General features: G+C 44.2%; 1 protein-coding gene across 1 annotated transcript in view; it reads left to right on the top strand.

Annotated features, from left to right (window-relative positions):
- Positions 1-27,002, top strand: part of Frmpd3 (FERM and PDZ domain containing 3) — a 145,123-nt gene that overhangs the window by 56,669 nt on the left and 61,452 nt on the right. Inside the window, exons 2-4 of the mRNA XM_048336119.1 lie at positions 20,540-20,694; positions 23,153-23,255; positions 26,246-26,291. Coding sequence (XP_048192076.1) covers positions 20,547-20,694; positions 23,153-23,255; positions 26,246-26,291 — 297 coding nt within the window. The 5' untranslated portion in view covers positions 20,540-20,546. The remainder of the gene's footprint in view (positions 1-20,539; positions 20,695-23,152; positions 23,256-26,245; positions 26,292-27,002) is intronic.

Raw genomic sequence — 27,002 nt, 5'->3', positions numbered from 1 at the left:
AAATGCAGGAACTTGTCTTGAAGCTGTGTTTGCATAACAAGCATAATATAGTCAATCTTCTGGATCCTTGGGCTCCACATTCTCAGTTTCAACTAATGGTGGATTAAAATGATATGAAGAAAATTATGTTTGTGCTGAACATGTACCAACTTTATTTCTTGTCATTATTCCCTAAACAATAGAGTATAACCAATATTTACATAGATATTGCATTATACTAGGTACTTTTAAGTAATTTAGAGATGATTTAAAGTACATAGGAGGACGTGCGTAGGTTATATATAAATCTTGTGTTACTTTATATGAGGAACATGAACATCCTTGCTGTCCACTGGGAGTCCTGGAACCAATGTCCTGTGAGCACTGAAGGATAACTGTTCGGTAATTTAGACTATAGATGTATTTGTGCTGGTTCTCAAAGGTGAGTTGAATGAGCTACTACTTCTGTTGCAGATCTAAGCTATGTGAGCAGAACACAGAACCCCTTCCCCAGTTTTCAACAATCCTCTACTGTTCAACTTGAACTCTGTGCTTCTTGGAAGAGATGTGTGGTAGTTTCTACCCAGACACCTGCAATTGTTGGAGTTGAATGGGCTCAGGTGGGAGGAGAGGTGGTTACTACCAGGAATTGGAGACCTGGAGCTGTCCTGCTGGTTATATGGAAGTTCCCAAGAACGGTCTTCCAGATTGAAGAGAAGTTATCACTAACCAGTGTTATCATAGGTAACTGTAAGGGAGAACAATATTTCAGAATAGGGACTCCTGCCTGAGTACAGGCTCAGTGATTCAGGGAAGATGGAATTAGTGTAATCAATTTGGGAGAGACAGCAGTATATCCTTTGGGCTTTTTTCTCTGGAAGCCCCCACCTACCTTAGAGACAAACTAATCCTTGACATTTGTCTAGTGGCTTTATATTTTTCAAGGCCCCTTCACTTCCATTATCTCCATCCAGCTTCACGAACACCCCCATAAAGTAGGATGGGAAGATGTTATTATCCCTGTTTGGCCAACAAGAAAACCAGGGTCCTAAAAGGATACATGATTCACCCAGGGTCACACAGCTATTTAGACAAAGAGTGAGGAGTTCAAAATGTTTTAGCAGCCTTGTGATCTTTCAGCTTCCCATGTGGACTCCCCCACAGAACTGTGGAAGTGCCCTGCTCCTACCACAGTGCCTGGCCCAAAGTATATTCCAATAACTATTTTCTACATGAATAACTAAATGGAGAAGCAGAGGCAAGCAAGGCAAGAATGAATACAAGTTCTGTAACGGTTCTGTTTTACTATGTTGCCCACGCTGGTCTCAAAGTCATGGGCTCAAACAATTATCTGGCCTCCTCCTCTTAAGTAGCTGGGACTGCAAGCTCACTACCACACTCTGTTCATAGTCTCTTTTTAAATTATCAAAATAGGGCAGGCATGCTGTGTTATTTCATTATTTTGACTAGGCAGGAAGGTGGACGAGATCTTTTCCATTTCACACATGGCATCATCAAAGGCATGAAGATCAAGGTAGTTCATATAGGAAAGCTATGGGGCTTAATCTCTTTAACAAGGCTGCCCTCTACTCATTCTGTCCAAAGGCATAGATGCTGTGGGTCATCAGTGCGGTAGCAGAAAGAAGTCAGAATCAATCTGTGGGAAGACCTTCCCCAGGTTATCTCTGCAAGCCGCTTCTCCCCATACTCCTTTACTGGTTCCCTGAGCTCTGACTGAGAACACTAGTTGCCATAGCTTTAGGGTCTTAGCATCTCCCTTCCCTCTTCTAGCATAATCCAGACCTCATAGTGTATCTACGGGAAGATCCTTTTCATTTTTTTTCTATCTCCTATAAGAACTGGCATAATAGATGTCTAATAAGTGTGAGATGAATGAATGGCCCATAACAAAGAGAGATGGCTGGTCCCTGGGTCTAGGCACTGCAGTCAAGTTTCTGCTTCCCAAGGTCCCACTCCCTTTCTGACAGACAAAGAGATCTGAAGTTGTTCCCAGTCCATTCAGAAAAGTGAAGACAGGGAAACTAGAGACAAATGTTTTAAATGTGACTTTGCCATGACACAATGGCCTTGAAGCAGGCAGCCCAAAGGTTTGAGATCCTAAAGGTTTCACTTGGACCCTCCAATGGCTTGGTAGCTCCTGTATCAGGGGCTATTCTCTTTGCTTGTGTGAGCCTCTGTTTTGTTTACTGTACAATGGAATGGATGCTGGAATGAGAAAATGGACAATGTCCAGTCCTTACTAAGTGCTCAGCCAGCTGCAGTTGTATTAACCTCACTTCTCTGTCCTCAGCTGGACGGCTCATTCCAGCAGACGCCACGAGTGTGCAGGTGGCCAGATTGCAATCTGGTGAGAGGTAGGCAAAGGGTGTTTACCAGCTGCCTATCTAGTTTGCATCCTCAGTGGAGGCTCTGGGGCCCAAGCCAGTTGCCTTCTTCTTTAAGATTCTGGTCACAGCAGGGGCTGGGTTTCTAAGGCAGGCGTGATCTTTCTCTTCCTACCAACGCTACTGCTGCCGCCACTGCCACTGCCGCTGCCGACTACTGCTACAGTCAGTGCTGGCCACTGGCAGGGGCAACAAGAGGGAGCCAGCAGGTGAGTTCCTGAGCCGGGTAGCCATCCAGGAGGGAGCCCCTGCCAGACAGTAAGTATTGTGCTCTGAGCAGCAGGCTTGGGACTTGCCTGGGAAAAGGGCAGACATCAGGGAACTATATGGCTGTTGGCAGGAAGTCCTAGGGTATTCACCCCTCAATGTGACTTGGGGATGGCAATGGCAGGGGCTCCTTCCTCCTGGGTGTCCCAATTGGTGCTTCAATTGGCACTGGCATCCTGTGGGCATTGTTGGCACCTTGAGAACTGACAATCCTTCTCTACCCCCCACCCTGGAGGATTGCTCTGGTCACCAGGCAGCCCCTGGACCCCTTCTGTTGCTGCAGAAGAGGAAATTGGTAGGCAAGATGTGCCTGGCTGAGATTTGGGGTGTGTATGGAAAAGTGGTCCCTGAGTGGGAAGTTTTCCTGCTTATGGTAGGGTGAAGGGAGGGAAGTGATTGAGAAGAACTAAGGAGGGCAAGAAGCTGAGGTGCAGCTCTGCCAGGTGCTGGGTACTACCCTCCCCAATAGTCATCCACTCAGGCCTCCTCCATTGCTGGGTTTGGGTGGTCTTTTGTTCACCTGCAGGAAGCTGTGATCGATCCCCAGACTCTTAGGAAGTAGGAGGGGGTCCCCTAGCCTTCCTACTTTCTCCACTGCACCTCCACTTCCCAGGTGCTTTAGCTGGCCTGCCTTTCCTCTATGGACCTTTGGCTGCACAGGTGGATGGCAATGATACCCCACCTTCTCTAAGATTTCCAGGGCTACAGTATGACCACTTCATCATAGGTGCATTGATTAGAGAAAGATCAGAAGCGGAAATGTGCAGGAGCATACCTGTCACCCTTTTTTCTTGGCTGTATTAAGTTCAGGAGAGAGGAGATAACGAAGGTGACTTTAGTCCTTTTTCTGAGCACATACAAGTCTCCCTTCTGACCTACCACCCCCAGCCATTAGTGGTTGATGCGTTAAGCTCTTTTTTGGGTGTGGGGGTCTGGTTCTGGGGCTTGAACTCAGGGCCTGGGCCCTGTCCCTGAGTTTCTTTTGCTCAAGTCTAGTTCCTCTACTACTTGAGCCACAATGCCACTTCTGGATTTTCTGAGTAGTTTATTGGAGACAAAAACCTCAGCTTTTCCTGCCTAGGCTGACTTTGAACTGTCGTCCTCAAATCTCAGCCTCCTGAATAACTAAGATTACAGGCATGAGCCACCAGCACCTGGCAAAGTTCTTTCTTTACCTTGTAGTTAACAATTCATTTGTAGTCCAAGCCCCTCATACAGAGAGACAGACAGACAGACAGACACATGCACATACACACACACGAATTAATTTACAATAGTAACCATAGCTGATCATTCAGAGCTCTCTGTGTTACCGGGCACAGTTCTAAGCGCACTATATATATAAGTGCAATATATATCTTTCACAACCCTATGAGGTAGATGCTAATAGCATTCCCATTTTACAGATGAGGACATTGATATCCAAAATGGTCATGTGGATCATGTCCATGGCCTTTGAGCAAATGGGATTTCAGCTAGCATTACCTCAGCGCCATCCCCCGCCCCCTCTCCCCCGTTAATTGCTGGAAATAAGATGAGAAGTTAGCTTTAATGAAATAGTAAAAGGGCAAAGATTTGTTCCATAGATCTGAAGTCAGGGCCTAGTCCTGTAGAGTTTTCAATCAATTTTCAAAACAACTCCTGTTATATCCTGTGGAGAAAGTCAAACCTAGTGAGCCGTAACAGGCCAGCAGATTGTATTAGTTGGTGTTCAGTAATAATACTTGTTTGTAGCTATTATTGATTGAGCTCTTGCTTTGTACCCATATTTTCATGTTTAATCTTCATAGGTACTCCTAAGTAGATACTATGACGAGCTTGTTATGTAAATGAGGCAACTGAAGCTTAAATGACTTGCCACAAATTTGGGATTCCAGCCCAGTTCCAGGAACTCCACAGCCTGGCTTGAAAGAACCCATTAGTAGCTTTGTGCACAAGGCACAGATTTGTCTTTAGAACAGACTCCCAACTGCTTAGAGCTCTTCACTATTCTCCATTCCCTAGCCTCCTTTCACACCAAGAACACAATTGTGTAAGTTGATGGAGAATGGACTTCCTAGAGAAGAAGGAGTGTTGCTCATGGCTTTGGGTTTTATTTGTACTAAGTGCCATGCCTGTAACATCAATGAGTTGTTCTGCTTTGTAAGTTTTATTAATTAGACAAGTGTCTGGTCTGCTGGCATGGAGTTGTTAATCTGATATTATGGCTCTATCTGAGTACCTCTACTAGGATTTATTTTCTACAAAGTTTTTAGAGCCTTATTTGCAAGGCTGGCACCTCCTAGGGAGGGGGGATTGTTTTTTCAACTATCACTTCAGTAGAAGAAACTACAGCCCATACATGAGTAATATTATTGCTGTGTCCCCCTCCTGGAGCATGGCCCCTGTGAGCTGAATTCTGTATGTGACTAAGTCACTTAGGGTGATCCTTATGTCACATCTGGTGCTGTAATTGGGTTATTATGAATTTCTCACCCTTTCCCCTGACCTATTCATAGAGCTGGCTTCACACAGACTCTTCAGTATGGGTACCCTTCCTGCTCTTTCTGTGAGGGGTGTGTCCATCTACAGCTTTGGGGTAGTGTATAAGACATGTGGTTGTCAATCCCAGTGCTGGGCTATGTCTGCATGGTCTCTTCGGAGTTCACTGTATCATTTCATAAGGCCACACAAAAGGAGTCAGTGGGGAGTAGAGCTCAAATTAAAGTCTTGCCTGAATTTATTCCGTGATTTCTTATAACTGCAATAACTTAACTACCAAGAGGTTTCCCTCTTTACCAAGTCTTCCTGTTCATTTGTTCTCACATTTGATATTCCTTTTTTGGAATGTCCTTCTAACCTTCACCACTTGGCTTGGGGGGTGGGGGGATCTGCTGGTAGAGGCAAACCTTCCTCTGTGCTCCCATAGCATCCTCTGCTGCCCCCTGTAGAACAGATGAAAGATGGCTCTAGGTTTGTAACTTTCCACGCTTACTCCCACCTCCACCTTAGATTACAACTTTCCTGCAGGGAGAGGCTCCGGGAGGGTCTAGGCACATAGTAGGTGTCAAGTAGATTCTTGTTACAGATATGAGTTAAATGAATTAGTGCCATTTAAGCTAAAAGAGGGAGTCCCTGACTCACTGTAAGGAACTCGATCATCCTTCTTGTAAGGAGAGGAAAGAAGAGTTTGCATTACTATACAGGAGAGCCCAAGTTCTGTGGATTTTAATAACACACTGTAATGCCAAAACCTTAATGCTCTCAAAGAGCTTCTTGTTTTATAAAGTGTTTGTGGATAACTAAGGGTTAGCAGGCCTCCAAAAATAATGTTTTCCTTACCCGTTTCTTTTTTTTTCTTCTAATACCTGGCTTTACTTTTCTGCCTTAGTGAGTCGAGTGTGGGATCCATCATTGAATGTCTGGATGAGTAGAGAATCTGGGGGTTCTCAGGATTCTTTAGGAGTCTGTTTGCCCCAAGCCTGTTTGTACAATGGGATACAATCTCCTACCACCATACCCAACCTCTACCTGTCCTTGCTCCAGGCAGAGGCAAGCCCATGGGTCCTGTGAGGCTGGTGATTTCATTGCCATCTCCAGGAAACAGATGAGGGTTGCCAACCAACAACACGGGGAAAATATGATGTTATTGTGCTACCTCAGCCCTCTGACCTAATAATTTTTGTAGGTGTCCTTGCCCTTGCCCTTGCCCTTTGTTCTTATGTGGAGGGTTCACCAATCTTACTACTCCTTTTCTGACCCCAGTTTAGGAAAGACTTTATACTTTCTTTGTCTCAGCAGGATGATGCAATTAAGCAGAATAAAAGGTATCTCATTGTCCTGAGCCTGCAGTTGGCACCTCTAGAGTCCTCCAGGTCTTTGTTCACATACTCTTCTTTGTCTTATGGCTTCTTGACCTAATTTCTGCTTTGCTCCTGGGCTGTGCTGATTGGACAGATTAGAAATGGTACACAGGAAGGAACTGTGCTGCAGATGCCACCTCCATCATCACAGGCACCTCGGCAAGGCATCAGGATAAATATGCCCTTTTCTGTCCATCTCAGATCAGACTGGCTAACATCTCTGCTCACAAAGCTCCTCAAGGGGCACTTGGAAGAGGGCTTTGTGCTGTAGATGAGAGACAGTGAGGGAAAAGTGGATTCTCAGTCTGCCCTGGCTCAGCTACAGCTTCTTGCCTCCCAGTTAAACTCTACCTTCCTCAAGCTGTTGTCTTTATGCTCTTACTCTATGTTTCCTGTTCCATTTGGTCTCTGAGTCTTTTCTCAGTGTTCTTGCTCTCTACAAGCCCAACTTTGGTCCTTCCTGCAGTATCTAGTTCCAATCTTCATTTAGAAAGCCAAGTGGAAATCAGTGGTTGGTAGATGAGGGGCAAGTGAATAACTTTTAAGGTTCCAGCTAATTCTTGAGATCCTGTAGAAGTTGACCAGAGTCAGAAGTTGGGGGCATCTAAGAGTAATGGCTAAAGCCATCGATGTCTAGGTATCTCATAAGAAAGGAGAAAAATGATGCAGCTAGCCAGCCAGCAGCTGAATAGGCCCTCATTTTCTTCAAGAGGCCTTGCCCAGAGTTCTGTGTAGCCAGCACCTGCCAAGCAACCCCCAGAGAGGTGCTATTTGAGCCATGGGCCTTTGGCTACTGGAGGGAGCTACTTGTTGGGAAGTTCCCAGAAGCTCCTGCCCACATCTGCTCCCCCTGTCCACCCTCCAAGCTTTGTTTACAGTTCAACCTTTGGCATAATAAAGGATTCAAGAGACGAGAGAACTGGGTGGCCACAGACCCTCTCCTGGATTGGCATTCTTTACCAGAGCGTTGTGGCCTAGCCTGACCTCAGAGAGATGTGTGAACCGAGGAGAATAATTCAGGCCTGCTGCTCCTTTCCCTGCCAACTACACTTATCCTATCATGGTTTAGCCTTCCCACCTTCTGGAATTCTCTCCCATTCTGATTTGGCTCCTCTCGATCTCCTCTTTCACAACAAAAATGGTAACTTGGAAATTAACCTAAGTTGTTAAGTCATACTGAGTCTCCTCCTTTTGCTATTTCAGATTTCCCCTTTACATCCCCATCTGTGAAATGGGTAGAGGGAATCATATTGTCAGTTTGTCAGAATAGCAGTCCCCTTCCCATGAGACTCATCGCCAGAAGTCCTCTACCTGAAGGTTCTCATTTATCTCATGGGTTCTGAGTAGCCATGGGGACCCCAAGGTCAACACTGGGGATCAGCCCAGGATTATTTAGAGAGCAAGTGTGGAACTGCAGAGGGACTGCTGAAAGCTAAGGTAAGTGGAGTTGGCAGCACAACCACGGCGTCTCTGTAGTGTTTGCCTTCGCCAAGCCTGTCCTTTTGCCTTCACAGTCTCCAAGGCCCTCTTGTCTCATTTTGCCTCTTCTGTCTTGTTGTCACTGCCTCTCCTCGCCTCGCTTGCTCCCTCTTGGCTCTGTCTGTCCTCCTTTCTTGTTCAGCTGTCTTCTCCTCTTGCTTGTCTTTCCCATCATTCTTTCTCTCTCCCTCTCTGGCTCAGTCAATCTCTGTCTTGGCCTCTTTCAGAAATACTTGGTGTGGTATATGAAGAGTGGGGGCTGGAGTGCCCATTTGGAGTGACATGACAATTCCTTCAAACTCCAATGAATATTTCATTGCTACAATTCCCCCTCACTGCCTCAGTCAGTGACAGGTGAGTGGGGCTAAAATGCAAGGATCTTACCACTACCTCCTCCACAGCTCAGTGGCAGCAGCTTCAGACCTTGTGACCCGAGACCCAAGATGCCATATGGTATCAGCCTCACATCTGGCACAGCCCTCACATCTGTCACCAGGCTGGCAGCCCCAGCAGGAAAGGCTTAGGAAAGTGTCTAGGCCTATTAGACAACATGTCGGAATCTATTGAATGTGTAGCCGCTGAGGGAAGAAGAAGAGGGGAAAGGGGTTGCAGAGAGGGTCCTCCATAGCTTCCTCTCAGGAGTTTTATGTGCATGGACTTTGACAATGTGACTCTAGGCCCAAGTATTTGTGGAAGGATGGATAACTGGCCTCACTACCTGCCTGCGTGTGACCTCAAAGAACAGGTGACAGGTGTCTCAATTTCAGTCCACTGGGGAAAAGCTACTGTTTGGGCAATCAGAGAAAGAATCCAGACACCAGCAGGTTTTTTCCAAATGATGCTTTTCCAAGCTCAGCTGAAAAGGACGTTTCAGGACCTTAAAGACTTGGAAGGAAAAGAGGAAGGCAATGCTAAGAAAGTACAGAATCATCAGCCCAGAGACTCTCAGAAGTGGCAAGGATTATTCAGAATCATTGTGTCTATCCCACTGCCTCTGGCTGTTCTGGAGGAATGATTGTCTACAGACAATCTGGGCTGGGTAAAGTACAAGACCCTATTATTGGGGGGAAACAGAGGAGGAGGAGGAAGAAAAGAGAAGTAAAGGAAAGGAAAGGAAAGTAGGAAGAATGGAGAGGAAGGAAGGGGGGAGGACAAGAGAGGACAGAAGAGGATAGAAGAAGAAGGAATTCCTTTACTGGGGAAGAACTGTTGGATTTCTCACCCTTAAAAAGCTGGAATTATATTGTCTTCTACCTCTTAGACTGCAGCCTTGGATTCTTCCTTTGACTCCATTCTCTCCCTAACTTGAGCTTTGGTCACAGATGTTAAACGGTTTTGCCTATAAAGCCAGGCTACTTGTTACAGTTTGGATATAAACAGTTCCTCTGTAAGGCTCATGTATTGAAAACTTGGTTTCCCAGAGGATGGGTGATTAGAACCTGAATGCTCTGACCAAATCAATGAATGATCCCCTGGAGAATTGCTAAAATGATGGCATTGTTGGGAGGTGACAAAAAGTAAGAGGTAAGACCTAGGAGGAAGTAGGTCACTCGGGGGGGGGGGGTTGTCTTGGAAATATAAACCTGGTTTTAGATCCTTTCTTTTCTCTTTCTTCCTGCCTGCATGAGATGTTTTGCTTTGCTCAACCATAGACTCCCCATTATTATGTTTAGCTTCACCATAGTACCAACCAAGTGAAAATGAACTGAAACCTCTGAAATCATGAGCCAAAATAGATTTCCCTCCTTTTAAGTTATTTTTCATAGCAATGAAAGTTTAACTAATGTACTCCCCATCCAGAAACCTGCCTTTCACAGGTTGAGATACAGCCTGTATCATGTGTCTGGCATGGAATGGCCACAGAGATTCTATTCTGTAATGCTTCAAAAATAACTACCAATGGGCTGGGGATATAGCCTAGTGGCAAGAGTGCCTGCCTCGGATACACGAGGCCCTAGGTTCGATTCCCCAGCACCACATATACAGAAAATGGCCAGAAGCGGCGCTGTGGCTCAAGTGGCAGAGTGCTAGCCTTGAGCGGGAAGAAGCCAGGGACAGTGCTCAGGCCCTGAGTCCAAGGCCCAGGACTGGCCAAAAAAAAAAAAAAAAAAAACAAAAAATAACTACCATTGGCTGGGAATATGGCCTAATGGTAAAGTGCTCACCTCATATACATGAAGCCCTGGGTTCCATTCCTCAGCACCACATATATAGAAACAAGCCGGAAGTGGCGCTGTGGCTCAAGAGGTAGAGTGCTAGCCTTGAGCAAAAAGAAGCCAGGGACAGTGCTCAGGCCCTGAGTCCACGCCCCAGGACTGGCAACAAAAACAAAACAAACACAAAAAAATCAGTACCATTGATTCTCTTTAGAAATGTTTACTAAGTACCTGCTATGAGCCAAGTAGCATACTAGATCTTGGCAGTCTACTGTGGAATAAGGTTTCCAGGCAAATAATCACATAAATGTGTAATTACAAATTGGGATGCATCTCACAATTGGAAACATATAGGTTGCAACAATGGAGAGCAACCAGGGCGAAGTTTGTGAGGAGGTGATATTTGAGCAGAGCCCTAAAGGATGATAGATCAGGTTTGCAAAGCATAGGGAAAAGGGAGTTCCAAGACAAAGAAAATATCAAATGGGCTGACCTCCATGTAACAAAGAACTTAAATGTGTTGAGAAACTCCTAGATGACCAATGGGGCCAAATTATATAGCAAGCTAAATTTGTAATAGTACTAAGGGCTTTGGAAAAAAACAGGGCTGGGGGTAAGGCCTGTGAGCCACAGAAAAGGAATTTATGTATTGTTCACTTGCAGTGGGGAAATGCCTGAAGGGCTTTAAAGCTCTCAAATCATGAGTCAAAATAGTAATAGGCTCTGCTGGTCTTGACTTTTGCAATCACTATAGAGACAAGATTTCAACAGGAAGCTGCAGTGATGTAGAAAGACCAGTAAGGAGGGTGTTGCATCCATAAGAGAGATGATGATAACCTGAGCTGGTGGGTAGCTGTGGACATGGAAGAAGTCTAGCAAATACTCAATGTGTTAGTGCTTACCTAGCATGCATGAAGCCCTGGGTTCAGTTCTTCAGTACCATACAAAAAGAAAAGGCCAGAATTGGCACTGTGGCTCAAGTGGTAGAGTGCTCACCTTGAACAAAAAGAAGCTCAGGGGCAGTGCCTAGGCTCTGAGTTCAAGACTCAGGACTGGCAAAAAAAAAAAGGAGAGTCGATTTGTAGAAGGACTTTCAGATGGTTTAAGCGATTGAAGAGATTCTTAATGGCATGTGTAGAAACAAGGAACACTGAGAGAGGCTTACGTTTCTGTTAGAAATAAATCCAGAGTTCAGTTTCCCCCATGTTAAATTTGAGATTTCTCTGAGACAGACAAGTAAAGTTGTCAAAATCTAAGAGCTCCAAAAGACATGCAGATAGAATGCAAATTTGGAAGTTGTCAGTCTATAGATTACAGTTAAATCCAGGGTACTAGATGGGCTCACCTAGAGAAGAGAGGTGAAATAGAGGCCCACCAGACCTGAGTTCCAAAGAACCCCAATGTCTAGTTCCAAAGAACTCCAATGTCAAGGCAAGTAGGAAAGGAGAGCTCACAAAGGAAGGAAACTAAGGGGAAGTGGCCAGAGAGGTAGGATAGCCAAGAGGTATTCAGAAGCCCAAGGAGGAGACTGGTTAAGGAAGGAAGGAGTGAGCAGCTGTGTCTACAGCTGGTGAGAGGCTTGAGTGAGATGAAGAAGTGACCATGGAGATCAGAGAGAACCTTAACAAGAGCTACTCTGGAGTGACAACCAAATGTAAGTGGAACAGTGAGGAATAAAGACTGGAAGTAGGCATAGCATATGTGGAACGCTTAATTTTGGCACTACTGGGGTTTGAATTTAGCCTTACATTTCCTACATATACACTCTACCACTTGGGCCATGGCTCCAGACTGGGGATTTTTTATTAGCATACATTAAAAGCACAAGGAGGTTTAATTATGATAATTCCATTGATGAGTACAGTGTTCTTTAGATAGGTTCACTCACTCTGTAATATTCCCTTCACTCTCCTCCTTATTCCCCACCTTTCAAGCAGTAATTGTGGGTTTCATTATACTATCTTCATGTTCATATATGTATATGTGTATATATGTATATATAGACATAAATACACATATATTTATGTATACACATATGGAATGAGAATTGTTAAGGAATTCTACTGTGAAGTAAAATAGGAAAATACAGGCAATAATTTTAAGGAGATTGTAGAAGGAGACATTTCCTTCTTTCCCTCTCCTCGTCCTTCCCCTTCCCCTTCCCTTTCTTCCTTTTAGTAGTGTTGAGAATTGAATCCAAGCACTGTGCCACTTGAGCCACATCCCAACCCTTTTTGTTTATGAAATGGATTCTCACTACATTTGCCTGGGCTGACCTCAAAATCTTGAACTCCTGCCTCCACCTCCTAAGTAGCTAGGACTATAGACATGCAGCACCATGCCTAGACTGTCTTCTTAAGGATAGATGTTTTCCATCAATAAGCCAGCATTATTCTGGAGAAGTGGAGAGATGGATGAGATGGATGATTTAGGGAAGAGAGTGAAAGTCCAAAGGAGCAAAAATGCATGAGAAGATAAGAGAGGATGTCACCAGGATTTAAATGAAGAGACTTGCCATTGATCAAAGAAATAGGTGGGGAAAAAATAAGGTAGGAAAAGGTGTTCTCATTTGATGACCTGGTTTTTTTCCAGTAATACACAGGATGAAGTCATTAGCTGAGACTTCTTAGAGTCTCAAATGGTGAGATAAGGAAGATTGAAAAGAGAAGGAGTGCTATGAAGTAGTCATCTTAAGCTAGGGGCCAGAGGCATACTCCTTTAACCCTAGCTACTTAAGAGACAGCGATCACAGTTCCAAACCAGTCAGGACGCAAAAATCCTAACAAGACCACATCTTATATAAAAACTGGGCATGGGGATGTGCCTGTCACTCCAGGTATGTGGGAGACTGAAATTAGAAGGATCATGGTTTCAGGCAAGCAAAGGCAAGTAAAAATTTCACAAGAACACCATCTCAAGAGAAAAAGCTGGGCATGGTTGCACTTGCCAGTCATCACAGTTGCAGTTGGAAGGAGGATTGTGGTCACTGCCAGCTTGGACAAAAAGTGAAACCCTATCTAAAATAACCAGAGTAAAAAGGGTAGAGCATCTCCCTAACAATTGCAAAGCCCCAAGATCAAATACTGATACCAACAAGAAAAAATAAAATAAGAAAAAACAAAGTCCTTTCAGGGAAAGTGGTGGCCAGTGTGGAGTGTCCACACCAGTTGGGAGATAATGAAAGCCAGCTACCCAATGTGATTTTTCTCCACTTACTTTCAGCTACTTGAATGCTTACATAGAAAATGCACATGGTTGATTGAGTTCACTGAGGAGTGAGGTTTTACAAAGTGAATATAACAGAGTGAGAGTAAATAAGAGAATTGATGTTTACAAGAGAATTATCATAATAGCAGACCAGGAACTCCAATGTAGACACAAAAGGAAGTCAAGCTAAGAGCATGCAGGAAAATAAGAGTGAATAACTAGGAGGAAGTCTTTAGAAAAGACTTTTCCAAAGCTGAAGAGTTGATCTAGCAAAGAATGGGGGAAGAAATTTCCAGAAAAGGAGAGACCAAAGAAAGTAAAGAGGTAATCATCTTGCATTCACATGACCCCACAGAGAGAATCCGTATGGAGAGAAACTGGTTATATAGAGAGCATAGGAAAGGCTAGAATGTTTGTTATAAAGAATTGGAAGATGGTACAATATCTGATGATGACCTGAAATACAAATGGATGACTTTATGTAGTGAGTTCAGTAAAGAAGCCATTGTTAGGGGCTTCCTCATTGCCATGTAGGTATTGAATTCACTAACAGTGATATCAAGAGTTGAAGTGGACACAACCACTAGGATAACTATTAAGAAAAGAAACAAAACAAAATAGAAAGTGTTAGCTAGGGTGTAGGAAAAGTGCTTGTAAGAAGGTTAACTAGATATAGCTCCTATGGAAAACAGTGTGGTTATTTCTCAAGAAACTAAGCCAAATTAGCAGATAATCCGGCAATTCCACTTCTAAGGTTGTGTTAGTTTTTCATTGCTGTAACAAATACCTGAGTGAAACAATTTAAAAGGAGAATTTTATCTTCAATTAACTACCAAAAAGCTGGAAATGGCGCTATGGCTCAAAGGGATAGAGCACTGGCCTTGAGCACAAAAGCTCACAGACAGCACTCAGGTCCTGAGTTCATGCTCAGGACCAGCACAAAACAAGGTAGATTTTATATTACATATAATTTACCAAGACAAAACAAAGGGGGGTCAGTGAGTGTGGGGCCTACCTAGGGAATCTGTAGGTAAAATGAGGTGAAAGAATGGCTGGCAGAGAAGGACAGCAGGTGGGTTCCTCAGAAGAGGTGGATATATTGCAGCAGTAAGGAATAATAAAGGACTACAGGCAGTATTAGCAAAATAAAAAAATTAAAATGATCTCCTGATCTCTTCAGATCCTGAAGGACTTGCAATTTGAACAGGAAAAATATAAACAAAAAAAATTTTTTAAGCAGCTTGAAAGGGCTAGTGAGGAAGTGTTATCCTCAAGGAATATCCAGGTCTCAACTGGAAAAGAAGGGGAAAGGTTTTCAAAGAAGAAATCAAGGCTATAAAAGGCACCTTACTATTGATTGAGAGCTCCAAAGAGTACAGTAGACCGATTGGAGAGGAGGGAAAGTGTGGGATTCAAGTATGAGCAGAGCACTGTAGTAGTCTCCATTTATGCATGGCTTTGCTCTCTGCAGTTTTAATTACCTAAGGTCAGCCATAATAAGCCTAAAGTATTTTTTTTTAATTCCAGAAGTAAACTTTCTAAGTTTTAAATCAATTTTATTATGATAGTTATAATTGCTCTTGTTCATTAGTATTGTTAGTCTCCTACTGTACCTAGATTGAAAATTAGATTTTATCATAAGTACATATGCACAGGGAAAACATAGTTTACATACAGAGTCTAGTGCTCTCTGTTATTTCAGACATCTCATGGATAAGTGGAGGTTGCTGTATGATCATGACAGTACGCCCTCTGAGGAATGATCACAGACAAGCAGACAACACTGGTGTGGCCATCAGTTCACTTGAGGAAGAGTGGTCCACTAAATATGCCTACTGAGCCAACCTCTCTGCCTTCTCATAGCCTACAGGGTTCACAAGCTCACCACAAACGTCATATAGAACCATGGGATCTTGAGTTAGGCAGAGTGGGGGTTCACATTACAGGTGCACGCTGTTTATATAGGTGCATATTCTTTAGCAGGTTTCCCAATCTCTTCTCAAATCTGTTTCCCTATCTGTAAAGTAGTCATGATACAATCTAGTTTGGGAGGTTGTTATTGGGATAGAATAAGGTAATATACAGAGAGCACCTAGAGCATAGTAAGTCCTCAATAGATGACAGCTGAGATTATTTTTTTCTTCACTGTCCTCTTTCTCAGCATCTTCTTCACTCCTTTAATGCTCAGGCTGTTGTTTAGTTGATAAACTTCTTCAGTGGGACCTGAATAGTGCCCTGTCTTCCACATCTTTCCTCTCCTTTTCCCCCAATGGAACTACGCCTATCTTCTTTCTTATCTGTTTCTAGCCCTCTATATTCACTCCTAGGATAAAACTAATTTAGCGAGTCTTTTGTTTGCATTAACTCATGTGTCCACTAAAGATAACATTTGTGTTTTAACGGAGACCTTTTATACCATAACACAACAGAGCAAAAAACACCTCAGTCCTCTCACCTGACTGTGACTCTCCCATTGTCTGAGAAGAGTGTCCTTTTAGGCCCTTGCTTCTCAAAATATGGTCTATAACCCAGCAACATGGCACCCCCTGGAACTGGTTAGAATCTCGGCCCTTACTCCATGCCTGTTGCCTCAGAATCCATTCTGTGATGCCCTATATGACTTGGGTGCACATTAGAGTTCAAGCAGCACTACACAAGGAGCAGCTGGCTGAAGTGACAGGTGAGGACTCTTATCAAGGGAGTAGTGCTTATGTCCATACTCCTAGAGCACCTATGTGCAACTACAGGAATGGGGCTCCCATCACTGCCACCTGGAGACCATAGCATTTCATGGGGTCCCAGCTGCTAACCTGCCATGCTGGATCTCTGGAGTTTCCAAGAGAGTCAGGCTCCCGTTACTGGAATCAGAGGGCTAATTGGCCCTGCATGGCTCCAAATCCTGCCAGTTGTGAGGGGAGTGACAAGACTCCCTGAGGAGCCAACCAAATGTAAAGCAAAAAAGAGCCAAAGGCAAAGAGAGATGGAGAACTAAAAGCTGATGCCTGGAAATGTAACTGTTATGTTTCTCTCTTCCTGCCCAAAAGCACGAGGGGGAGAGCATCAGCTTGGAACAATTTCTTTGTCTTGTCAGTTCATCTGTCCTTTAGCAACATCCTGCCTAGCAACAGTTGTTAATGTGACTCCTAGCCTCCCAACCTTCTTTGGACAGTGATGAAGGAATAAGTTCAGCCCACAGAGAAGTCAGGGCATCCAGATGGAGCCAGGTTGTCTGAGTTGAGTCAGGGGAAGAGCTGCCTAGAAAATGAGGGAACAGAGTGCATTGTGGGGCTGTGCCTTTGAAGCAAAGAGTTACTGGGGGAAGAAGTAGGGCTGTGTGAAATGAGTGAGGCTGCTATTTAGCTCTTTTTTTTTTTTTGCTCCTCTGGCCACCTTGAAGAATGCTACCAGTAATATTGCCACCTCTACATTTGTGTGATGATATGCTTAACCTTCCTAAGTGCTGCTGTAGCCATGATCTCATCTCTCTCTCAACAATGCAGAGTGAACAAGATCAGAGGCAGGTTTGTTATGATGTGGACCAAGCCTCCAGGCTGGGCCAGTACATGGTATGGTGGTGACCATAGAGCTGTGGCAGTCCTGCAGTGGAAACTCTTGGTAACCAGAGGGTCCAGAACCCTGGGTGGAAGCAGCTGGTGGTGCTGGAATTATGGGCCATGTCCATGACACTAATTTTGCACAGCCTCTTTAGGTTTCTGCTTTATCTTGGAGACCCTGGGTGGAGAAGGAGGAACAATAACCTGTATATTTGGCAGGACAGTTAGAGGAAGTGATGAAGAGCTAATGAATGTGAAAGCACCTTTTCTCAAATGAGGTAATGGACATAAAAATGCAAATAAGCGCATGGATCTAAAGTGTTGATATCATTAGACAGAAAATAAAGGCTAGACCTGTACGTGAGGGTACTGAATGTAGAAAGCAAGCCTGGTAAAGGGTGAGGAGATATTTTAGAGACATTGAGTAGGAAGAAGACAGAATGAAGGCAGTTCATTATTTGGTAACCAACAACAGAAGAAAAGAACGGGTTCTAGAAACCTTCGGGGAGGGGGCAGGGAATGAACTTCATCTGCTTCATAATTTTATTCAGGGTTGCCCTGTTGGACAAGACCAGAAGCTAAACATCTTTCAAAGTCAAATTGCCTGTTTCCCCCAGAAAGGCAGTCATGTGACCCATAGACAGCTGAGTTCCTCTCATCCATCACTGCTTGCCTTCAGTGTCACTCCCAAGTCTCCAGGCACTTAGCAAATTTCAGAGGGACTGAGCTGCAGACACAGAAAGATGCAAACCCCAGGAGGAAAGGAAGCACTTCCGTTTGAATTGGAAAATGACCTCCTGGTCTAATAATGGAGATGCTTCTTCCTTGAGGCACCCAATGTGTGTAGGAAGACACAGGAAATGGAATGAAGAGCTGTTTGTTAAGGACGATAAGCCCAGCTCAGTGAGGTACAACACTAAACAGGAACAAATGTGCTCCATTCTCACCTGGAGACATGCCTGAGGTGGTGGGAGAAATAGCTGGGCTCCACTGGGACAATGGAATATGAACTGTGAGCACAGCTTAGATTTTGGTCTCTCTCTCCAATTCTGCTCTTCAGCTAGCATGATCCCAACATCCTCCATGAAACCTTCCCCAGCTTCTCACACCACCTCTGAACACATAAGTTGGCACTGAATTCTAGAGTTTATCTACCTATTCTCAGCCAGTGCTCTCATTCTCTTAGGTATTGGACACTTGTCTCTCCTCCAGCTATACTAGCAGCTTTCTGTGGTAGGAGGTCTATAATTTCTCTTGTGTCTACCCAGAGCTCTGAACTATCTGAATAAGCACTCAATAAATACTTGTTGTTTGATTAACATGAGTCAAAAGCATAGAGCAAAAAATAGTGTGTGTCCTGCAGGGCTCTTTGGTTCATTGGATGCTCTGGTCCCACGAATACCCATTTTCTCCCTGAAGATTGAGTAGTCCCCAATTTCTGGAAAAGGAAAGGTGAAAAGCTGATGCTTCAGCAGCAAGAGTGGGGTCAGTACAAAGCTCTTCCTTAACATGGCCCACCTGCATCTTCCTTGCTTTCCATACCTAAGGCTACATAGCCCAACAGCCTGCCCTGGAGTGACTGGCTACATCAGCAATGACTTAGTGCCTTCCCAAGAAAAGACTTTTACTGTTGATGAGGCCAGATGGCAGAAGACAAAAGTTTGAGTTGGGAAGCAACCCCAGGACTAAAGCAAGGCCGTAGCTGCAGGTATTCTCTGATTCCTTTCGAGATGGAGCTCTGTCCTGCCACCATGTGCACAAATGAGAGAAGCCCCAGCCTAAGGACACCCGTCAGGACTCCTATCCCAGGCAGGTACCTCTCCAGGACTCTGGCTAGCTACCTTCTAGTTTCTGAGTGCCATTAGAAAGAGACCATTTGTCTTCGTAGGGCAGGAGGGAGGGAGCCAACTTATGAATTTTATTAGCTGTGTCACATAGTTGCATCCCCTTCCACCTCCCTAGGGTTGAGACAATCTCTAAGCCAGTCTTCATGCAGCCAGAGAGAAGCTGTGATCGCTTTCAAGTCGACTGTGGTCTGTCTGCCTTTCTGAGCTCTTGTGTGACAGAGACAACTGCAAAGTTATTTGCTAGACTGTGAATTTCTTTTTCATATAATTACTCTAAATCTCCCTGTCTCCAACAAACCATCTTAAGCTCTGCTCTAATTACTTGACTTGTGTCCTGATAAACAATCTAACTGCTTGGAACCAACAGGTTTGGTTTCACCTCTAATGAACTTGGTGCTCTTAGCTAATTGTATCATTCTGGACGTGTTAAAATCTCCCACTTCTTGGGCTAGGGGTCTGGTTCAAATGGTAGAACACCTGCCTGGCCAGTACAAGACCCTGAATTTAACACTTCTCCCAAATAACCACAAAATAAAATCATCCTGCTTTTTTATCTCAATAATTACTTATTTATTATCAAAGTGATGTATAGAGGGGTTACAGTTTCATACATAAGGCAGCGGGTACATTTCTTGTACAATTTGTTACCTCCTCCCTCATTTCCCCCCTCATCCTGCTTCTTTTACAAACTTCATACTAGTTAGATTAATTGGCACCTGGTCCTCTGTAAGATCCCTGCCTGGAACCTTAATTTTAGAGAATACACACAGTGAGGTGGTAAGGTACCTCCTCATAACCTGAAAGCCTGGACATAGAATAGGGCCAAATCATGGAGCTAAGACTCAGGATCTTTTGGCTCTGTCCATTTCTTTCACCTCCACTTACTTTGTTTTTTCTCTGAGCCACCATTCATTTCCCTTTCTGCCTTCTTCCTTGTCCCTAGGATCCAGGACTTTCACAATCCCCATTGCCCCTGTCTCCTTACCCATCAGGGCTCTTTAACTCCTACACTTGGGCCTATCTGCCTGCAGTATGATTCACTCTGGCCCTTTATGTAATCTAAGAAGCTAAGAAGTTGTGGGCATCAGGAGAACAATTTGTAATCAGTTCTTCAAGTGTGAAGGGCTTCTCTTCTCCCAGCTCTTCTGGATTTCAAGTCTGTCCACAGCCCTAAGGTGTAACTCCCGTTCCTGCATACAAGAGCCGTTTTCTGACTGTCCCATTGTATGAAATAGGTTAGCATTATGTACAACCATGTGAAATAATGGTCCTAAACATTTAGTACCTTTGTTTTGATATGACATCTAAATAGTTCCTTTTTACCTATCACCTAAGAGGCATTAAAATGTCAAGTTGCACAGGCTTTCGTGGAGAGATATGCTCTCTATATTCTAGAATGACTTTGAATTCCTTTCCCACTTACATGTGACCTGTTCCATCAAGGGTTGGGTTTCAACTGGGTATTCAATCACCAATGAAGATGGAATATACCAGTTAACTTCAGCATAACTCCTTTTCACTTAGGCTTCTTGTCGCAGTGTCTTGGTGTCATAGAAGGAGGGTTTCACTTATCTCTGGCTCCATGGCAGTGTTTTTTCTGAAGACAAGAGGCTTCTTTTGCTTACATAATTTACTCCATTCTAAAATCTGAAGCAGTCATCATCTCCCTTAGTGTCATAGAACATAGGAAGTTGAGCCGTAATCCCTGAGGCACCAGGCCTAGAACCTAACCTGTGTCCCAGCTCATTCTGAGGCTTAGTTCCCTTTGCATCTTCTTTTGCTCCCATCTCCCCCTTCCCTCAGTCATGTGATGCAGGAAGAGAGCGCAAATGATATGGAATGTGAGCAGCTGCCAGCAGAGACGCTGCGACAAGTGACCATTCACCGAGACCCTATATATGGCTTTGGCTTCGTGGCCGGCAGTGAGAGGCCTGTGGTGGTTCGTTCTGTGAGGCCAGGTAGGTGTCTCTCAGAGTGGCTTCCCAGCAATAGTTTCTGTCCCTCAACACCCATGTATCTTCCCAAAGAGCAGAGCTTCCGAGCATAACATGTTACCGGGGAATGCTTAAAGTGTGAGTAACAAGTTGGCCACCAATAGCTGTGTTTAACCCTGATAGACACAACCAGTGAGGTGGTGTGAGGCCCCAGACGGAGGCTATAGTTGACCATTTAGTAGGTTTGGGGGCTTATTAAAGCTTCCCTTTGCATATAACTTGCATAGAAGAGTCATAATGCCTTGGATGAGAAAGTACCATTCAATTCAATTCAATGAGTATTTATAAGACTACCTACTCTAAACCCAACAGAGCTGCAGGGGAGTGCAAGATAGTTCCTACCCTGGAGAATCTAAGCATCTGGCTATGGAGACCAATACAGACTCATGAGATATGCCATCCACAGTTAGGTCAGACCAGAAATAGGCTAGAGACCACAGGTAGGATCAGAGGGCAAGGCCAGAATTCACTCTGAATGCCAGAGTAGCAATAGCAACAGCTACCACTGCCTAAGTATCTACTATGTACTTTACATTACCTTATTTATTTGTCATGAGCAAGCTTGCAAGGCAAGTAACTTGTACCATTTTCATTTTATGAATGGGGAACCTGAGGAAGAGAAACAATTTGTCCAGGGTCACTCTACTAGGAAGCAAGCACAACCAGTGTTTGCCCCAGGGCTTGATGACACAAGCCGGAAGTGAGGATTGACTGGGAACCACATGGAATGGAATAAGCCCAAACCACACTAAACTGAAATCCTGCCATGTGAATGAAATGGGAAAGGGCTGAGCATATTTTGTTCCAGATCTGCTACACATTGACAGAAAGGAATTTTATTCCAGCCTTGCTGGGCCTGAGGCTTGAGATGTTTACAACAGTTTCTCGCTCAGTCAAGAGGAGCAGCCGGAGTACAAACTGGTCTTGCAGAAAGTTGATGAATTTTTCAATCCTCAAAGGAAAAGAAAAAATATTTTTGTAAGCTCTCTTCAACTGGAGGGCATAAGAAAAAAAATCAGTACAAAAGTTTGTGTCTGACCTAAGGCTCCAGAGTCAATCATGCAGTTTTTGGCAAAAGTGTTTTATCTGTGATCAAAAATTAAATTTGTCCCAGGAAAAAGGACCAGATAAAACTTAGTAATAGACCACCAGAAACATCTACTTTTACTTAAAAGAAAATATAAATTATAGTGTTGAAAGAGGACCTATGTCTAGAGGGGGGTATGAGCTATGAAAAGGATAAGATGAAGAGAAAGGAGTTGGAGGGGTGAAGAAAAGGAAAACCCAGACCGGTACTACAAAATCATGGGGCAAAGAGGTCTAGCCTATGAACAACTTAGTAGAGCTGATCCACATTGCTGCTTCTGCACAGGCAGCTTCTGTTTCAGTATGTGAGTCCATAAGAGAAGGCAAGGAAGTAGCCTACACAGGACATTTGTGGTTAACCAAGCCAGCCAACCATCTGTGGAAGCAACAGTAGACTGGTGTTATAAGTACCATTCAAGTATCAAGGTCTGTGAAGGATATCAAGTTCCCTCATTACCTCTTCTGTGGCAAGGGAGAGGAGGGAAAGGAGGAAAGGCAAAAGGAAGGGAAGGAGGGAGGGAGTGAAGGAAGGAAATTAGCAGTAGAGTGGCCTCAACTTAAAAAAAATTTAAGTGGAGATAAACCAATTTTTTTGAGACAGGGTCTTACTATGTAACCCAGGCTACCCTTGAACTCACCATCCTCCTGCCTCAGTTCTTGAGTGCTAAGATTACAAGCAAGCACCACCATGCCTAGTAGGATTGATTTTTGTGTGTGTCAGTCCTGGGGCTTTCCCATGGGTCAGCTGAGGTCACAATCCCACCACTAGAGGGCGGAAACAGAGAAAAATGCCTGAGGGTCTATGATTTTTCCCATCATTTGTAGGAGAGCAGCATCTCTCAATGTTGAAACAAATTAAACCCTCTGGATCTTCTAGTCCATCCCTTTGTCTCCAGTCAAGTGAATGAATGCTCAAACTATTCCAGATCAATAGGTATGAATAATAGTCAAGTAAGAAAACTCCTCACCCTCTTCTAGTCTCCTTACCACTCCACCAGTCTGGAAGTCATTCCTCATGGCTAAACAACTCCTTAGGAAGTGGAAGTCTGTTCCTCTTTGGAACCAAGCCAGCCAAATACTTGGAACTTCATCTGTGAACGAGATCTGGGCTTGGGACCTTTTGCTACCATTCTGTGGACAGCTAAAGTAGCTTCCCTCCATTCTCTTCCTTCATTCCTCTGCCCTCTATAGACAGCATCCAAACAGCACCCTCACACCCCTCCTCAGACTGTGTCTTCTCCTGCAGGCTTGGCTCAGCTCAGGTCCCTCAGGCACTGTGGCTCTTGCCCAGCCCTCTGCTTTCCTGGCTCACTCCTCTCTCCTCTCCTCTCTGCAGGAGGCCCTTCTGAGGACAAGCTCCTGGCTGGTGACCAGATTGTGGCTATTAATGAGGAGGACGTGAGTGAAGCCCCCAGGGAGAGGTTCATAGAACTTATCAGGTAACGGGCCTACGGGGCCTTGGCAGGAGCTTAACAATGTCTTCACTCCTGCCCCACTAATAGCAAAGGGCTACCACTGTCCTTCCTGCCCTGAGAGAGGAGTCCTCAAAGGCAGGTCAGCCCCACCCATGGCTCCTGGCTACCTAGTATTTCCAGGGCCAGCCAGTCGGGGTCAGAGATGCCTCACACACTCTGGTTTAGCCTGTTCCAGTGATATGAACAAACATGAAGAGTTTCCTGCCACAGTCTCACCTCCAATCCTCACCTGACCCTCTTTATTTGGTTAGTACTGTGCAGAGAGACAAGCTAAGTGACTGATGAGAAACAACCAAGCTACTAAAGAATCCTGAGCCAGGTACTGGTGACACACACCTGTAATCCTAGCTAATCAGGAGGCTGAGATCTAGAGGATAGTGGTTCAAAACCAACCCAGGCCAATAAAAATTCATGAGACTATCTCCAATTAACTAGAAAAAACTAGGCTAGAGGCATGACCCAAGTCATAGAGCACCAGCCACGCGCAAGAATGCTGAACAAATGCAAGAAACAGAGCAAGAATGAGACCCTGAGCCCTATTACCAGAAAAAAATACACACTATGATAAGCACAGTGAAAGCAAATTTTATTCCTACATCCCTGCCCCCCCTCTCTCTCTCACACACACAGAGTCTCTATCCTCACACCACATGCTCGCACCCTTGCATAGTTTTCTTAATAAAGAATAAGAGGACAGAGGGAAGACTAAATTCCACAGCTAAATTCGGTTGGAAGACCTTAGCTATCTCTCTCTAAATAGAACCATTTATTCTCTTCCCCACCCCACTCACTCTTTCACTCTTACTCTCTCTCTCTCTCTTGCTCTCGTGCTCTCTTGTTCTCTCTCCCACATAGCTCAGTGTGTTCATTCTACTCATCTTTCTGGGTCTCTCAAAACCCCTTCTAGTCTCTGAACTTCTACCTGGTTTTCAAAGGCAGACTTAGCAATTTATTTGTAGCACAGCACTCTTAGCAGCGTGAGATGCTCTCTGTAGTCCAGAGCAGATATTCTTTGGCCTGTTCCCCCTCAAGCTCAGCACCTTGAAATGGGTCTGGACCCTGACAACCTTCTTAGTTAGGTTTTCTCCAAGTTGAGTTGCCCATTGCATTCCTCTGTACTTCAACCTTTGTCCTTCACCTTTCAGCATTCAACATTCACCCTCCACCACCACAAATATACAGTGAGTTCTTGAAACCTCACCAGAGCATGTTGAGGTTCTTTCAGCCTCATCCCTGCTCTGCTTCTAAAGGCTATCTTTGTACCCTAGAACAAAGTAGTATATTTTGTGAGGAAATCCAGAGTTCCCTTGGGGTCAAAATAGAGCTCACTTGGGGGCTAGTGGGTATTCATTTATTTACTTGTTCACTCAGTTAATCAATGAATAATTATTGTTTAATAGCTACTATGCACCAGGCAGTATTCTTGGCACTGAAGATACAGCAGTGAATTAGAGATGAAATTCTCTAGTTAGTTGGTATTTACATTCCAGTAAGAAGAGACATACTATACCAAAAATAAATGACTGTACAATACATTAGAAGTAACACTATTGAATAATAGAAAGTCGATTGGGGATAAAGAGGACCAGGGGTACTAGGCACCCAAGTACTGAATGTAACTTTAATAATGTGACCAGTGTTGGCTTCACTGAGGAGGTGACTACATAGGCCCTAAGGCAGGAGTGTGTCTGGCCTGATCTCGGGACAGAGGGACAGCGGAGAACCACTGTGTCTGGAGTCAGGTGAGGAAAGGGAGAGATGGGGAGCCTCATAAGTCATTGTAAGGATGGTGGCTTTCTTCTGAATGAAGTAGGGATAGGTGGCAGGGGCTGGAGCAGACAAACCACATGAATTGTGTTGTGCTCCTTTTCTGCTCATGGCATTAGTATTTTCTTCATAATACCACTCTACTGGGAACTTCCCAAACTTGGAGCTAATCCAAGTCTGGACTTTGCCTTTGAAGTCCTTAAGCAGGGATGAGGGATGGGGTAGGGGAGAGTGTAGACATTTCTTGAATACCCAGAGTCAAGGGTGTCTTGACTCTAATTCTTTTTTGTTGTTGTTGTTTTGCTTTAAAAGTCTTGCTGTGTAGTCCAGGCTGGCTTCAACTTCATAATCCTCCTGGCTGAGCCTCCCAAGTGCTAGGATTACAGGTGGACCTCACCACCTGACTTGACTCCTTCTTGAATGACTTGGTTCCCATAAACATTTGGAAAAGGCAAACTGGGAACAGAGACACTCCTTCAGGGCAAACTATTTCCATTTCATTTAGTTCTTTTAAAAGATGGGTTCCTGGGAGAGACTTTTCATACCTCACAGCTTCTTTGATCACTGGCATAATTCTCATCAGACGAGTTTCAAATTCTTCATCCTTAGGAATATTTGCTATCTGGAGAGTCTTGCCTTCCGTCTGTTGCTCCCTGGCTCTCATTTTTCGGTCCCTCAATTAAAACAAATCTGCTGTGTATGAGTCACAATGACCAAATGACCTCCTTTGGGTTTTTCCTGTGAGTTTCTTCTCTTGCTTAAATGGTAAATTGCCAATAATCATCATACATGGTTCCCAGGACTCTGGCGGAATGCCCTTTGAGTTCCATAATTTGAGCCTTTCATTTTCCTTGAGAATTTTCTAGTTTGTAGATAAAATTGCTCCCCTGATTTGAGGATTTATATGGAGAAAATGTTAAAAGGAATATATGAAGAAGACCAGAAAAATGACAGCCCCAGAGGTAAGGGTCATTCCATCATGGATGCCTGTATGAACCAATGTGGATGGCTTGCGTCCACATCCACAAATGATAGGAGGCCAGACATCCATGCTGTCACCAGATTGCCCTCTGTCCTAATCCATATACCTGAATGCAACCCAGGGGAAAATTCTGGTGTTGCTTCTTGTACTAGATGAATACCTAGTGCATGATACACTGCTCTCCTGTTCCCTCTTTTCTCTGTAGGAGCGCTAAGGAATCCATCGTTCTTACAGTTCTGCACACTCATCAGGTGAGTGAGCCTCTTTGCCATCTGTCCTTCCTGACTGAAGAGATGACCCCTCCCTACCATACGTTGGAAAGCAACAGCATTGGAAAGGAGAGGGGATCATTGACTAGGTCCAACATGTATAAAGTGAGGATTTAGGAGGAAACTTAGAGAACCTTTGGAATCTCCTGTCTACTCAGCAGCCAAGTCTGAGGATATTGAAGGGCAATGCTCTGCAATGTTTTGTAGTGCTGTGCTTTGTCGTTCTGTGTGGTACAGTGTAGTGTAGTGTAGTGTGATGCAGTACTGTGCTGCATAGTGCAGTGCTGTGAAGTACTATGCGGTAGTGCTGTGCAGTGTAGTGCTTTGTAGTTCTGTGTTCTGTAGTGTAGTGCAGTGCTGTGTAGTACTGTACTGTGTTATGCAGTGCTATGCAGTGTAATGAAGTGCTGTGCATTGCTCTGTCCTGTATCTTCTGCTTTGCTCACTTAAGCTGCCTACTGCCTCAATTCCAAATCTGTCTTCCATCTTTCATTTGCTGTATTCCATTGAAATTTACTTGTCTATTACTTAGTCCTTGTAAACTCCTGGCAGGTGGTGGGTGTCACTCAAATTCATTCATGTAAGTATTTAGTAAGTGACCTATAATGTAGGAGACAGTCTATATTTGATGGATTTCACATAAAATTTCTGGGAGGTACAGATGGACCAAGGTTCTTTTTTGTCTCGGTACAA

This window comes from Perognathus longimembris, chromosome 28 (assembly GCF_023159225.1).
Source record: "Perognathus longimembris pacificus isolate PPM17 chromosome 28, ASM2315922v1, whole genome shotgun sequence".
Classification (NCBI taxonomy): domain Eukaryota; kingdom Metazoa; phylum Chordata; class Mammalia; order Rodentia; family Heteromyidae; genus Perognathus; species Perognathus longimembris.
The sequence above is the reverse complement of the archived record's forward strand: the minus strand, read 5'-3'. Positions and strand labels throughout refer to the sequence as shown.